Source organism: Taudactylus pleione, unplaced genomic scaffold (genome assembly GCF_031769625.1).
Source record: "Taudactylus pleione unplaced genomic scaffold, aTauple2 ptg000916l, whole genome shotgun sequence".
Lineage (NCBI taxonomy): Eukaryota > Metazoa > Chordata > Amphibia > Anura > Myobatrachidae > Taudactylus > Taudactylus pleione.
This window is the reverse complement of record NW_028285317.1, coordinates 2,788,002-2,804,214: the sequence shown is the minus strand read 5'-3', so window position 1 is coordinate 2,804,214 and position 16,213 is coordinate 2,788,002. Positions and strand designations below refer to the sequence as shown.

General features: G+C 46.1%; 1 protein-coding gene across 6 annotated transcripts in view; it reads left to right on the top strand.

Annotated features, from left to right (window-relative positions):
• Nucleotides 1–16,213, top strand: part of SGCE (sarcoglycan epsilon) — a 128,295-nt gene that overhangs the window by 96,146 nt on the left and 15,936 nt on the right. For 4 of the 6 annotated variants that reach the window (XM_088459610.1, XM_088459612.1, XM_088459608.1 and 1 more), the window contains one exon: nt 10,284–10,472. In XM_088459610.1, the coding sequence (XP_088315736.1) occupies nt 10,284–10,472 (189 nt within the window). The remainder of the gene's footprint in view (nt 1–10,283; nt 10,473–16,213) is intronic. The other 2 variants (XM_088459611.1, XM_088459609.1) reach the window with 1 other exon arrangement.

Here is a 16,213-nt window from a genome sequence, read left to right as displayed (position 1 = left end):
CAGTTGCGATCAGCAATGAATCAGGCCCAATATTAGGAATTACAAGATCAAGAGAAATGCAGTTTTGGAACTAATTTCCTAATAAGCTCTACTCAAATAATGTTAAAGGGGAACTTTCCACTTTATTTTAAAAGCTTACTAACTCACCTTCTTTTGCCATAACAGTATTTAGGAGCACCCACCCCTGTTATTCCCACCATTCGCTCTATCCCCACGGTCCCTTTGCTCCCCTAGAACTATTTAGGGAGATGAGATCTGATAAAGGGGGAGATTTATCAAACCCTCTAAAATAAGAGTAGAGTCGTTGCCCATACAGCCATTTACTGTATATTGTAGCCATCATCTATCTGGTACATTTTGTAAACTTTTACCTATAATCTTATTGGTTGCTATGGACCTACCTCCACTTTGAAAGGTTTGATAAATGTCCCCCTTAGAATTTCATTTAGAGCTGGGAGATATTCAGTACCCTGCTAAAAGAGCGAAGGACAAGCATCCCAAGGGAAGGACACTCACCAAAATACTATTATTGGTAAGGGAGGGGATTTAATAAGCTTCTTATATAAAGTGGAAACCCTCTTTAGACCTCTCCAGTGTGTACAGCTGCACAGTGCCCATGCCAGTAATCATTGTGATTAGGATGTTACATATGCCCAGCAACTGGTGCTTGAACATGTCTGGAAAGGGTGCAGTAGGTATTACCGCCAGACAGCAGCAGCCCGGCAAGGGTGACAATCCTGATCGTCCTTAAGGTAAGTATCGCTAACCTAATTCCCCTCCCTAACTCTCACTTAGTGGTGCATACCCTAACCTCCCCCCCAAATGCCTTACCCTAATCCCCCCTCTAAGTGCCTAAACCTAACCCCTCCTTCTCCGTCGCCTAAAGCTAAATCCCCCGAGGGGGTGCCTAACCCTAACCTCCCCTTCCCTTAGCCTAACCCTAACCTCCCGGGGGGTGCCTATCCCTAAGTCCCCCCCGGGAGCCCTAAACCTAACCCTCCCCCCGCGGCTGTCTGCTCCTGATGCCCGGCATCCCTTCGATCGGGATGCCGGGCGTTGGTCTCCCGGCGTCTGGTTTATGACAGGCGTCTAGATTTAGACACCTGTCATAAGTACCACGCTGTAATTAGAATGTCTGGAAGCCGGCGGTCAGGATTTAGACCGTAGGCTTCCAAACTACATCCCGTCTGGATAACCTTGAACTGAAACAGCACTATCTGGGGTTTTCAGATACAAGTTAACTGATCAAGCTCTGCTTTCATGCTGTTTTCAAAGTTTTCCAGACAATGAAATCTTTAGAAGAATCTGTAGTCTTGATTAGGACATTTCTACCATCGACGGTTTCAAACCATCAGTGGTGGAAAACTATGGCAGAATGCGACCACCATCAACCAGTAGACTTATGTCGCTGGTGTACATCATCGGTGCCAGCCACTTTGATGACAACACCATGAATGGTTACCAAACATCAGTGGACAATGGCCATACATAGCCGTGATAACATATTCAGACAGGTTGGGGGCAGATATTGGCAGATCAGCAGGAATTTCGCTTTTATTATCTTGGTCACGGAAGTAGTTAAGACTGTTGAATTACTAAACGATTTACTTTGCACTGACTTTTTTCCCCTGCTCTACATAACTTTTCTCCTCCATAACAATAACCAGCAGTATAGATATAAACATAACTGTGCTTTAAATATAACAATTATTTATAGGTAAGCGTAGTAAGGATTTTAAATAAACTAGGTATATTACCATAAATATCCAATTTATAAGATAATTAAATATAACAATATCACAAGAGATTAAATTAGTTTATATATAACTTGCTTTAGATGGATTTTTAAACTACAATCTAAACCATGTTTCCAAATGTCATCTCTATATTCTGAATGTTTTATTGCATTTGTAGATTGGACAGTTCTGAAAATCAGTTGAGACTGATGGTTAATTTAATTTCCGCAGCCTGTGAAGATCATGTCGACATCACTCGCTCAGATGATGGGCAGAGCTGTCAGATCAAAACAGGTTTCGACATAAGTTTAAAGTGAACCATTGAAATATAATAACCCCATATGGAAACCCTTTACAGAACCATTAAATTAAATAACTTTGAAAGAATAAGGAACTGGAAAATGTTTGTACATTACTTAGAAGAAAAGCATGAAGTCAGTTAAAAGTGAAATTCTGTTACAATCCCCCTGGGTTCCTCTCTGTACAATCACAACTGATATAATAATTACAAATTCCCATTATTATTAGGGGCATTATCATAGAGAAAAGATAGAGAACAAAAATCTTCTTTTGTTATCCAGAGGGTTAAAAATATGATATAACATTATTGTTCATTTTACAATATACATTATAACTCAATTAGAGAAATCTCATGGGGCAGTAAATTAGTACAGCCAGAGCCGGCCCTAGGCATAAGCAAACTAAGCAAATGCCTAGGACATTTGGAATGTTTAAGGGCATCAAAGGCCTGCCAGCCCGAGCTGGGAAAAGCGGGTCCTCTGCCCGCAGCTTGCTTTACCTCGAGTCGGACGAGGTGTTGGGTGAGGGGTGTTTTGCTGGGTGAGAGGGGGTGCTGTGCTTGGATAGGGGTGCTGACACCTGGCTGTGCTAGGAGAATGGGGTGTTGTGCTGAGTAAGGGACGGGATGATGGGTGCTGTGCTGGGATAGGGGTGATGGGTGGTGTGCTATGTTGGGTGATGAGTGCGGTGATCTGTGCTGCACTGGGAGAAGGGTGCTATGCTGTACTCTGTGCCGGGAGAGGGGTGCTGGGAGAGGAGTGTTGTGTTGGGAGAGGGGTGAAGGGTGTTGTGCTGGGAGAGGAGTGTTATGCTCTGTGAGGAGGGCTGTGATCTGTGCTGTGCTGGCAGAGGGGTGCTGTGCTGGGAGAGGCCATCCAAGGGGGCACTACCCTAAATCTTGCCTAGGGCGTTAATTTGGCTAGGGCCGGCTCTGAACTTTACAGCACCTTTAAAATGATACACATAGTAAATACTGTACACAGGGCCTGATTCAGAGCCGGACGCTATTTGCGCTCGCTCATTCAGAAAAAAGGGGTGGCTATTCAAATGAACCGTTCGCTCTTTTCGGTCTGTTCACGCCTCTAGGTCTGAACGAGCGAACAAAACTTGCGGACGTTTTTTGGAAAACTACGCCCCCTGGCCGCTCGCATCCTACGTCATGTCCGCTATTTATTAGATTAATCGAGTACATCGACCAGCGTATGAACTGCTCGCTATTCTTGTGGTTGGTTTTTCCTACCACAATCTTGCGAGCAGTTCTGACTATAAAATAACCCAGTGACATGGTCAATGACGCTGCTGTATTAATTATGCACACCCATAAAACGCCCGTTTTGACCTTTAAGCACACCTGCGTTCTGATCTCCACTCCCCGTTTTCAAGCACCTTCCCCTGTTACCACCCACATACGCCTCCTCCTGTCACTCAAAATAGCAGGCATTCGCTATTTAGCGAACAAACGATTTTCGCCCGCACTGACTGGTTCGCGAATGCGTATTACGATCCGTACGCATGCGCAGTTGTGCAAACATCGCTCGGAACAAACGAGCGGCCGCTTACGAGCGGCTCTGAATCAGGCCCACATTCCCCATACCTGTCATCAGTCCTTATTTTTTTGGTCATTGCACGAATCAGTGAAAGCCTGCTTAAAGATTAGGTGTGGGTTTGGCTAATGGCTGTGGCCTAATTTGTCCTGGTTTCCAGTCTGGACTGCTGACAGGTATGCATGCTACGTAATAGCTGCACTGATGTGTCCTCACAATGACCAGGCCAGGCAGCGGCATGAAGTAATGTGTCCAGCTGGCATAACAGCTATCCTGGCTTAGTTGTTTTAAAGCATAATAATTGTCTGATACATCTTTTCCAATCTATTTCCCAACTGCAATATAATGAGATAGCTGATGTTGAAAATACTTTAAAGCTGAGAATATCAGACTATTCGTACACTTGGAAAAGAAGTCAGGTTGGCAGGTGTCCATTATTACATACAGTATATGTCTGTTCTTATATAGATTACCCCACACATCTTAATTCCAGTTGTAAAACAGTCCCAAATACACCGGTGTGACCTTTATCTATAGCAATCAGATAACACAGGACCTTTTATAGGTAATTCTTTAAGTACAAATCTATCAAATTATACCAGGCTTAAAGAAGCGCAATGGGGTGCCCGTCCCTCCATTCCTCTGAAAGCGGCTCCCCGCCCCTCATTCCAGTCCAGCTGTGGCATCCACCACTTATAACCTTAGCAGCATGGAGGTGGGGATGGCACCTTCTGCTCCTCAGGCTTGGAGTTTGGCTCTGAGCTGTGATATTGTAGTAGCCCAACACCACACTCATAGTGTATCACTGGCATTAAGGAGCAGCAGCCGACAGCTTTACAGATAAGAAACAGCTTCTTCTCCATGTCAGGGGGGGTTGGGGATGCTCAGTTTGGGGTTATTAAATTTAATATGTCACTCATTGAGAGTTTTAGGTGCCCCCTAACCATTGGTGACTACAAAAACTGAATGGTATATTTTAATTGTGTGGATGGTACAGTACCACAGCCCCTGATTGTACCTCTTATTTTATTCCTCCATGTGACAGAAAGCAGCCATTTTGTGGGATGACCCAATAGCCATGAGAATGCAGCAGTTCACTGGGATCAAGTGACAGCACAGAGGCACTTTATTACCAATATTCATGAGGCATGGGCTCCTAGTGCCTCTAATGACTAATGACATGGCTGCTAGCAATGCCTCACCCGACCTTGGGCTTTGTGAGCTCCCCACTATCTGCCCTTGCTTCTCGTTCCACCTCAATGCTTAACATGCAGCTCGTACTTCCAAACCCTCCGACCTTATCCACATATCTCCTGCTGCCTTCCCTGCACATTTTCCTGTGCACTTGAGAAGATGAGATCTGTTTGTCAATTGATGTGCGCTTGCTACAGTCTGTTCATTTGAAATCCCTCATCCTCCTTGCATTACAGAAACCTGACTTACCTTCTCTGATACTGCAGCCCCTCCTACAGAGGACTCTCCTATAGCCACACTGTCTGACCATGAAACACAAGGTGGTGGTGCAGTCTTACCCCTGTAAACCCTCCCTCTCTTTTTCTTACTTTGAAGTCCACACTAACCGTCTATTCTCTACTTTCCACCTTCGTGGTGCTACTGTCATTTATCAACCTGCATACTAGGTGATTTCAACATTCCCACTGACAACCCCACTCTGCCAGAAAACCAATTACTTTTGTCTCTGCCAGTGAATTTCACACCCGATGACAATGATGATCACTCCCTAAACCTTGTCTTCTCCTACTTCTGCTCCATAAATAACATCATTTATTTTCTCAGCATCCCAAGTCTGCTGCTTGTCTCCTCGATTTGCAGCCAAGATGCTACCAGTACAGCTATCTACTCTCTCATCATCTTCTGCATTAGACACTGCCACTTCCAACTATCTGCAATTGCCCTCAGCTACCTACCACCGCTTCTGTCCATCTTAAATGTTGCAGGAAGACTGATACTTCCCTCTTGCGGCTAAACATCTGCTGCACCACTCTGCAAATCTTTACACTGGCTCCTTGTGTCCTTCAGAATGCATTTCATATTAGTCGCCCTTGCCTACAAAGCCCTCCACAGCTTTACCCTTCATACATCTCAATCTAATAACAAAATATTCTCCCTTGCGCCCTCTTAGATGATTCATCTCTGCTAGGCCCCCATTTATTAACGAGTTTTATCACCAAAACGAGTGATACATTTCACTGTGTATGATAAATGGTGCTCTAGCCAATCAGCTCCCAACTGTCATTTTTCAAACAGATGACAGTTGGGGGCTGATTGACTGGAGCACCATTATCATATGCCACGATTATTTGAATCACTTGAATGATAAAACTTGTTGATAATTAAGGCCCTATATGGCTCTGTTAAGCCCTCTATCAGACTCTCCCACAGCCTTTGTATCTTTAACTGCTCTCTGAACACCCATCTCTTAAGGCGCATATACACTGGACGATGTGTCCAGTGAGCAACATCGGCAGCGGCTGGCCCGGCGGGGGTGCCGGCATCGGTAAGTGCATCCACACTTGCCGATGCCGGCTACGACGGACGACAATGACTGCATTCGGCAGCATGGCATCACTAACGATATCCCCAGATTGAGCTGCATGTACAGCGACTGGGGATATTGATATCGACCCGTGGGAGCGTGCAACGTTCGTCGGTGAGTGCATACACACTGGACGATATGACCGATATATCGTTGAACTATATCATTATTGTTCATGGCTATCGTCCAGTGTGTGTACGGGCCTTTAGAGCTTACCCTTTTCCCACTATACCCACTCACCCAGGTTAATGTGCCCTCACAATGGTTCCAATCTCCACTGAGCCACACTCGCTCCTCCTGTGCCAGCTGTGCCCTCTCCTAATTCGAGTATAAACTCTCTAATAAGCAGGTCCTTCGCTACATTTTGTTTTCTTGTCTGCATTTTTCTTTTGTATTGTCTTCCCCTTTGTTTGTCCCTGTATTTGTGTCTTTTCCGTTTTCCTCACTGTTTGGCGCTGTGGAGCACTGCGGTGCCTTACAAATCAACAATATTAAAAATGATTAACACTTGCAATTGCTTCTGCTTGCAAAATGGCTGACTTCTTCGTATCTGGCTAAGAGGTATAGTTTAACTAGTGTGTAATTGGTTTAGAAGTTTTTGAGAGTGATTTTATGTTTGTTTTTGTTATTAAATGAACTTATCACTTTGTCTTAATTTGGAAATGTAGTGAGAGCATGTTTAACGTCTGTCTGCAAGGGATTATATAGAACCCAGTGCAGTACTCTATATAGGTGTACATATGGGCATTATGAGGGGGTCTACGGATGCCCTTGTGGCCCCGATGGTGTCTATGACGGTGAGGGCAGCTGATTGAAGTGAGGATAATGCAAACTGCAGGCTGTCACTCTGAGGCACAGTATAATACACTCTCATAGTGCATTAGGTGCTATACAGCCTGTAATAAGCAGAAATATCACAGGTTCCATGTAAGGAGTATTCCTGACATGGTCAACGCTTATTAACAAACTTTATATAGTATATTTTAGGGCAGTGGTACTCAAACTCGGTCCTCAGGACCCCACACAGGTCACGTTTTCCAGGTCACCCAGCAGGTGCACACTGCAGGTGCACATTACTCACTGACACATTTTGAAAGATCCACAGGTGAAGCTAATTATTACACTTGTGATTGTGAGGAGGCCTGCAAAACATGCACTGTGTGGGGTCCTGAGGACCGAGTTTGAGAACCTGTGTTTTAGGGAATTACATCTGTATAATGTATATACAGAGGGCTTAGGATATTCCTGTTTCATTGCATGGAATTTTTTAAGTTGCCCCATTACTATAAATGGATGCAGTGAAAGAGAAAAATGATTGGACACCAATGTGGATAACCAATCACATGGCTCCAACTGGAGATGAATGACATTTTCCAATTTTTCTATTGGAATATGCTCATTTCACATTTGCGTATAGAACTTTGTACATTTTGTGGTTATAGGGCCTAACTCACTACCGATCACAACTGCGATTGCGATAGCGATAATGCACGAAGTTCAACTGCGATAGTATGCTAATCCATTGCGATCGCTATGCCGTCGCAGCACAACAAAAGGACGCCCACTTTACCTTACACACATCCGTAATGTTTAGCAAGACTGCGAAACCATCGGTACAATGGAGTACCATCGCAGCCACATGCACACTTGCACAAGCCCTGACCTTACTCAGGAATTCCTAACTTCATCGTACGCTATCAGGCTTCAGGCTGCGTACGGCATCGCAGTGGATAATTTATGCACGCCCTGGTTACGGTGTTCAAATGAACTGGCACGCCTGCGTTTCTCCGACCACCCCTCTGTCACCACCCACAAACGGCACTTCCTGTCAATCACTCTGTGATGGGTCTGCGTAGTCACTGCGATCACAGTCCCGATCACAGTGGCCGGTTCGCGCATGAGCACTGCGATGCATACGCATGCGCTGTACGTAACAATCGTCCGATAGTGTGCGTAATCGCAGTTGCGATCGGTAGCAGATCACGCCCATAATTTGGTCTGCGTTCCATATGGAACCTCCCCTATTATTATTGTTGTTCATCAGCAACGCCACCCAGCAGAACAAATTGACACTATTGTCGTCCCAGCTCTATATAAAGACTACAAATTTGATGAAATGCAGAATTTATAACATTCAAGGTGAAATGACAAAGAAAAGGTAGAAGTCAAAGATAGAAGATTGAATCGATAAAACGTTGCACCTCTGCAGTTTTGTAAAATTACTTTTCCATGAAGTAGCCCTAGACGGAATTACAACCCTTATATCAATAATGAAAATGGCAGCAACTCTGGAGGATAACAATATAAGAAGACTACCTGAAATATGAATAAGATAATGATGATGTGAGTTGTAGTCCCAACAAAACTCAATAAAAAAAGAAGATAATGTGAGTCTAATACACCCAATTAGGAGCAGCTGGAGATTTATTGTATAGTAAGAAATACAGTCCTTGAACGGGCACAGAGAAGTGCACTGGAAAAGGTGTGGGAAGATCCCCATTGACTCTCATGATTGAATGGCAATATTGCTTAGATACAGCAGCAATAGCATCAGGAACCTAGAACGATGTCAAAGAGACAGGACAAGCAGCAGCCTGGCCGGCGGTTCGATTCCCATCAGCGGCAGCCCGACAGGAGCAGAGTGCGACGCAGCGGAAGCCCTACAGCGCTGGAAATCCCGATCGTGGAGAGGTGAGTATTTACTAACCTAACCCCCCTAACCCTAACCCTCCTTAGGGGTGCCTAACCCTAAATTCCCCCCCAAGTGCCTAACCCTAATCCCCCCTCTAAGTGCCTAACCCTAACCACCCCCTTCACCGCTGCCTAAACCTAAGTCCCCCGGGGGGGGGTGCCTAACCCTAACCCTCCCTCCCCCTAGCCTAACCCTAACCCTCCCGGGGGGGTGCCTAACTCTAAGTCCCCCTCGGGAGCCCTAAACCTAACCCTCCCCCCCCGCGGCTGTCCGCTCACGGCGCCCGGCATCACTACGATCGTGATGCCAGGCGCCGGTCTCCCGGCGTCGGGGAAATGCGGGCGTCTACATCTAGATGCCCGGCATTTCACCCTTGCCGGGATAAGACAGTCGGGAAGCCGGCTGCCAGTATATAGGCAGTCGGCTTCCCGATTGCCTCCCCAACTAGAACATCTCTAGATACCTGGGGTGGACCTGGTTTCCCTCATTGTCTCTGGGCTGTCTATAAGGTTCCTTTGTTCCTCTTGCAGCTTGTACAGAATCCCTAGCAGATTAATTGGGCTACAAACTGTGCAGTAATCCGGCCAGGCAGCTGACCCTAGACTGGTTGGTTCAATATTCTCACAATGTATAATGTTAATGCCAGGTACACACCTCAAGGATTCCATGCAGCACTCAATGCAGGACCAAGGGCTGACTATCATACGTGGAGCGATGATCGGATCAAACCTGCTGTACAACATTCTGCATCGGCTCATTGAGGTGTGTACCTAGCGTTCCCTATGGATTGGTAATTCCATTTTTTAGTCTGATAGATCTTCCTGAGGGATTGGCAGCTCTTTGAGCAGGGTCTACAGCCTTGTCTGGAAGGTTGGTAGCTTTCTCTGTTAAAAGTGTAGCACGCTTTGTGTGACTTGCAGCTCTGTCTAAGGGATGAACGATCCTTCTCATCTCCTCCAGTCTCTAAGTGCAATGTATTCCCTCTACTTCTCTGCCTGGCTTTATGACACTGAACACAGTACTCTGATTCCCTGTGTGATCCTTCTGCTTTGACACATTCTGTAGCTGTACTTTTACTGGTTTTTACACATCTGCAATACTGAAGTCGGCATATTATAAAAGGTTGTTGTACATTCTAAATGATCATGTAATACAGATGTAATCCACAAATGATGCTTGTATATGTTATTAACAGTGAATAGTGCTATAAGAGTAATACTTTGGAAATAATATAAGAAATAACATGCTTTCACATGCAGATTATACTGTAAGTGTGACGGTGGTCGGTGTTCTGTGCACTGTATATCAAACTCGCAGTCTTGTGCCTCTCCCTATATGATCACAGAGGCTTCTTATCACTATATTGTAAGGTAGCGGGTGATATTATTCCAGTCTACTATTTTTAGATATAGAGCAATACGTAATATAATTTGTGACTTATCTTTTTAATACAGCATCCAACTTGTTCACCACAGTGCTATCCAGAAATCCACGAAGGAGCTCCGCGACATGGCTAAGAACAGAGAAATTGCCTGGCCGCTATCAACGCTTCCGGTTTTTCATCCGGTGACTGGCGAAATGGTGCCGCCGCTCCACACAGACACCTATGATAACACCAACATGCCCCTGATGCAAACACATCAGTGAGTATCTGTATCCTTTGAGCCCTTCACAGTCATGAACAGGTTTATATTTCAGACAATCAGAGTGTTTATACCCCTGTATCATTAACTACATCCTAAGGCAAATGGGCGGAAAGGTCTAAGGTTCTGTGTGCAACAGCAAACTTTTTTTTTGGGGGGGGGGATTTTCCCCAAAAAATGCTCTGCACTTCCAATGTTGAAGTGTAAGATATGCTCCACAAAGAGGGCACACCTTCATATTTAATCAGCTGCAGTTTCTGCAAGATGGAAGTATACTGTCTTCTTTCTGCCTGCGGCACACAAACAATGGCCAGCTTTATTTTATTGCTGTGATTTTTAAGTTGGCAGGGACGCATCCCCCCAGGGTAATGTCTAAATCCCCTTCACGGAGAGGACGTCATCAGCCAGTGTCCAGCGTCATTCCCTGCCATCCAAGTGGCCATAGAGGGGGTATGTAACCTTGTGGCGAACGTAGCGAGCCACCGTGCCCAAAGCGTGGCGAGTGGACAACAAACTTGTTTAAGTGGGGACAAAGTAGTACTTTAGCTGGCTGTCATGGGCAGGAACTGCACTTCCGCCCTCACTCACGTCACTTCCAGGTCCCTAGCATGAAGGGGAAATACAGCCAACCATCCCCCTAGCTGTACATATGTCCCACATTTTACACTTGGTCTTGCCAAGGTGCAGAACTTCTAGCATGAGTTACAGCAAACTTCAAGTTCAGTCCGAGAGACGCAGCTATTTTGTGTTCTCAATCAATATCCATGAAACGGTTTCACAGTTTATTAGCGCAGTGACAGACAGCATAGTCATAAATATCAGCCTAGCTCACAAAATGCCCTGTGCCAATGTAAATATCACTTTATAATATACTATAAAAAGCAAGGTTATTTTACGTTTTAATTACTCATATTAGTTCACTGCCATCATGCTATTTTGCTGTGCAAATGGTAAAATAGAGCACATCTTGTGGCATGTTAACTAGGGGTGAGCGGGTTCGGATTTCTGAAATCCGAACCCCCCCGAGCCCCCCAGATCCGAGTCCGATCCGAATCAGGCTCGACTTTTCCCGCCTGACTCGGATCTGAAATCGAGGCAAAACGTCATCATCCCGCCTTCCGAGTCTCGCGGGTTTTGGATCCTATATAAGGTACCCACGTCGGCGCCATTTTCTCACTCGGCTGTGGACAGTGAAGAGGGAGGGTGGGAGTTAGGGCTGTGTTGTGTAGTGTAGTGCTGCTGTTGTCCACTACTTCAAAGTCCATAGGGGCTGGCTGTGTTGTGCTGTGCTGCTGTTGTTAATAGGGGCTGTGTCCACTACTTCAAAGTCCATAGGGGCTGGCTGGACTGTGTTGTGCAGTCAGTTCTCCATAGGGGCTGTGTCCACTCCAAAGTCCTGTGCAGTGTCCCAGTCCTAAAGGAGTGCTGCAGTGTTGTCCAGGGGGTGCTCTGTCCATCAGGGGTGCTCCCCCCAAGTGCTAAAAAAATAATATATTTTCTGTGTTTGTGAATTGTGTGCGCAGTAGCCGCACGTGCATCAACAAAGTAGTGCCAAGCGTGCGCCTGTGTCATAAGTAAAGGGCCGGCTGGCTTGACCGTTAAGGGTGCTGTAACCCCCGAAAGTACACTCCAGTCCAAACCAAAAAAAAAATTATTTTCTGTGTTTGTGAATTGTGTGCGCAGTAGCCGCACGTGCATCAACAAAGTAGTGCCAAGCGTGCGCCTGTGTCATAAGTAAAGGGCCGGCTGGCTTGACCGTTAAGGGTGCTGTAACCCCCGAAAGTACACTCCAGTCCAAACCAAAAAAAAAATTATTTTCTGTGTTTGTGAATTGTGTGCGCAGTAACCGCACGTGCATCAACAAAGTAGTGCCAAGCGTGCGCCTGTGTCATAAGTAAAGGGCCGGCTGGCTTGACCGTTAAGGGTGCTGTAACCCCCGAAAGTACACTCCAGTCCAAACCAAAAAAAAAATTATTTTCTGTGTTTGTGAATTGTGTGCGCAGTAGCCGCACGTGCATCAACAAAGTAGTGCCAAGCGTGCGCCTGTGTCATAAGTAAAGGGCCGGCTGGCTTGACCGTTAAGGGTGCTGTAACCCCCGAAAGTACACTCCAGTCCAAACCAAAAAAAAAATTATTTTCTGTGTTTGTGAATTGTGTGCGCAGTAGCCGCACGTGCATCAACAAAGTAGTGCCAAGCGTGCGCCTGTGTCATAAGTAAAGGGCCGGCTGGCTTGACCGTTAAGGGTGCTGTAACCCCCGAAAGTACACTCCAGTCCAAACCAAAAAAAAAATTATTTTCTGTGTTTGTGAATTGTGTGCGCAGTAGCCGCACGTGCATCAACAAAGTAGTGCCAAGCGTGCGCCTGTGTCATAAGTAAAGGGCCGGCTGGCTTGACCGTTAAGGGTGCTGTAACCCCCGAAAGTACACTCCAGTCCAAACCAAAAAAAAAATTATTTTCTGTGTTTGTGAATTGTGTGCGCAGTAGCCGCACGTGCATCAACAAAGTAGTGCCAAGCGTGCGCCTGTGTCATAAGTAAAGGGCCGGCTGGCTTGACCGTTAAGGGTGCTGTAACCCCCGAAAGTACACTCCAGTCCAAACCAAAAAAAAAATTATTTTCTGTGTTTGTGAATTGTGTGCGCAGTAGCCGCACGTGCATCAACAAAGTAGTGCCAAGCGTGCGCCTGTGTCATAAGTAAAGGGCCGGCTGGCTTGACCGTTAAGGGTGCTGTAACCCCCGAAAGTACACTCCAGTCCAAACCAAAAAAAAAATTATTTTCTGTGTTTGTGAATTGTGTGCGCAGTAGCCGCACGTGCATCAACAAAGTAGTGCCAAGCGTGCGCCTGTGTCATAAGTAAAGGGCCGGCTGGCTTGACCGTTAAGGGTGCTGTAACCCCCGAAAGTACACTCCAGTCCAAACCAAAAAAAAAATTATTTTCTGTGTTTGTGAATTGTGTGCGCAGTAGCCGCACGTGCATCAACAAAGTAGTGCCAAGCGTGCGCCTGTGTCATAAGTAAAGGGCCGGCTGGCTTGACCGTTAAGGGTGCTGTAACCCCCGAAAGTACACTCCAGTCCAAACCACAAAAAAAATTATTTTCTGTGTTTGTGAATTGTGTGCGCAGTAGCCGCACGTGCATCAACAAAGTAGTGCCAAGCGTGCGCCTGTGTCATAAGTAAAGGGCCGGCTGGCTTGACCGTTAAGGGTGCTGTAACCCCCGAAAGTACACTCCAGTCCAAACCAAAAAAAAATTATTTTCTGTGTTTGTGAATTGTGTGCGCAGTAGCCGCACGTGCATCAACAAAGTAGTGCCAAGCGTGCGCCTGTGTCATAAGTAAAGGGCCGGCTGGCTTGACCGTTAAGGGTGCTGTAACCCCCGAAAGTACACTCCAGTCCAAACCGAAAAAAAAATTATTTTCTGTGTTTGTGAATTGTGTGCGCAGTAGCCGCACGTGCATCAACAAAGTAGTGCCAAGCGTGCGCCTGTGTCATAAGTAAAGGGCCGGCTGGCTTGACCGTTAAGGGTGCTGTAACCCCCGAAAGTACACTCCAGTCCAAACCAAAAAAAAAATTATTTTCTGTGTTTGTGAATTGTGTGCGCAGTAGCCGCACGTGCATCAACAAAGTAGTGCCAAGCGTGCGCCTGTGTCATAAGTAAAGGGCCGGCTGGCTTGACCGTTAAGGGTGCTGTAACCCCCGAAAGTACACTCCAGTCCAAACCAAAAAAAAAATTATTTTCTGTGTTTGTGAATTGTGTGCGCAGTAGCCGCACGTGCATCAACAAAGTAGTGCCAAGCGTGCGCCTGTGTCATAAGTAAAGGGCCGGCTGGCTTGACCGTTAAGGGTGCTGTAACCCCCGAAAGTACACTCCAGTCCAAACCAAAAAAAAAATTATTTTCTGTGTTTGTGAATTGTGTGCGCAGTAGCCGCACGTGCATCAACAAAGTAGTGCCAAGCGTGCGCCTGTGTCATAAGTAAAGGGCCGGCTGGCTTGACCGTTAAGGGTGCTGTAACCCCCGAAAGTACACTCCAGTCCAAACCAAAAAAAAAATTATTTTCTGTGTTTGTGAATTGTGTGCGCAGTAGCCGCACGTGCATCAACAAAGTAGTGCCAAGCGTGCGCCTGTGTCATAAGTAAAGGGCCGGCTGGCTTGACCGTTAAGGGTGCTGTAACCCCCGAAAGTACACTCCAGTCCAAACCAAAAAAAAAATTATTTTCTGTGTTTGTGAATTGTGTGCGCAGTAGCCGCACGTGCATCAACAAAGTAGTGCCAAGCGTGCGCCTGTGTCATAAGTAAAGGGCCGGCTGGCTTGACCGTTAAAGGGTGCTGTAACCCCCAAAGTACACTCCAGTCCAAACCAAAAAAAAAATTATTTTCTGTGTTTGTGAATTGTGTGCGCAGTAGCCGCACGTGCATCAACAAAGTAGTGCCAAGCGTGCGCCTGTGTCATAAGTAAAGGGCCGGCTGGCTTGACCGTTAAAGGGTGCTGTAACCCCCGAAAGTACACTCCAGTCCAAACCAAAAACAAATTATTTTCTGTGTTTGTGAATTGTGTGCGCAGTAGCCGCACGTGCATCAACAAAGTAGTGCCAAGCGTGCGCCTGTGTCATAAGTAAAGGGCCGGCTGGCTTGACCGTTAAAGGGTGCTGTAACCCCCAAAGTACACTCCAGTCCAAACCAAAAAAAAAATTATTTTCTGTGTTTGTGAATTGTGTGCGCAGTAGCCGCACGTGCATCAACAAAGTAGTGCCAAGCGTGCGCCTGTGTCATAAGTAAAGGGCCGGCTGGCTTGACCGTTAAGGGTGCTGTAACCCCCGAAAGTACACTCCAGTCCAAACCAAAAAAAAAATTATTTTCTGTGTTTGTGAATTGTGTGCGCAGTAGCCGCACGTGCATCAACAAAGTAGTGCCAAGAGTGCGCCTGTGTCATAAGTAAAGGGCCGGCTGGCTTGACCGTTAAAGGGTGCTGTAACCCCCAAAGTACACTCCAGTCCAAACCAAAAAAAAAATTATTTTCTGGGTTTAGCCGCACGTATATATCAAATCGATATAACATAAATGGAGGACCAAACTTTCTCCGATAAAAATAAAATAGAGAAAGATCAAGAACCACTTCCTCCTAGTGCTGAAGCTGCTGCCACTAGTCATGACATAGACGATAACATGCCATCAACGTCGTCTGCCAAGGCCGATGCCCAATGTCATAGTAGAGGGCACATACAATCCCAAATGGCAAAGTTCAGGAAAATGACCTTGAAAAAGACATTTAAATCAGCTGAAGAGAAACGTAAACTTGCCAATATGCCATTTACGACACGGAGTGGCAAGGAACGGCTAAGGTCGATCCCTAGTATGTTCATGACTAGTGGTTCAGCTTCACATGACGATGGAAGCCCTCCTCCCACTAAAAAAATCAAAAGAGTTAAGCTGGCAAAAGCACAGCGAAGAACTGTGCTTTCTAAGAAGATATCACAAATCCCCAAGGAGAGTCCAAGTGTGGTGGTGGTTGCGATGCCTGACCTTCCCAGCACTGGACGGGAAGAGGTGGCTCTTTCCACCATTTGCACGCCCCCTGCAAGTGCTGAAAGGAGCACCCACAGTCCACTTGCTGATATGCAAATTGAAGATGTCACTGTTGAAGTACAACAGGATGAGGATACTGGTGTAGCTGGCGCTGAGGAGGAAGTTGGCGAGGAGGATTCTGATGGTGATGTGGTTTGTTTAAATCAGGCTCCGGGGG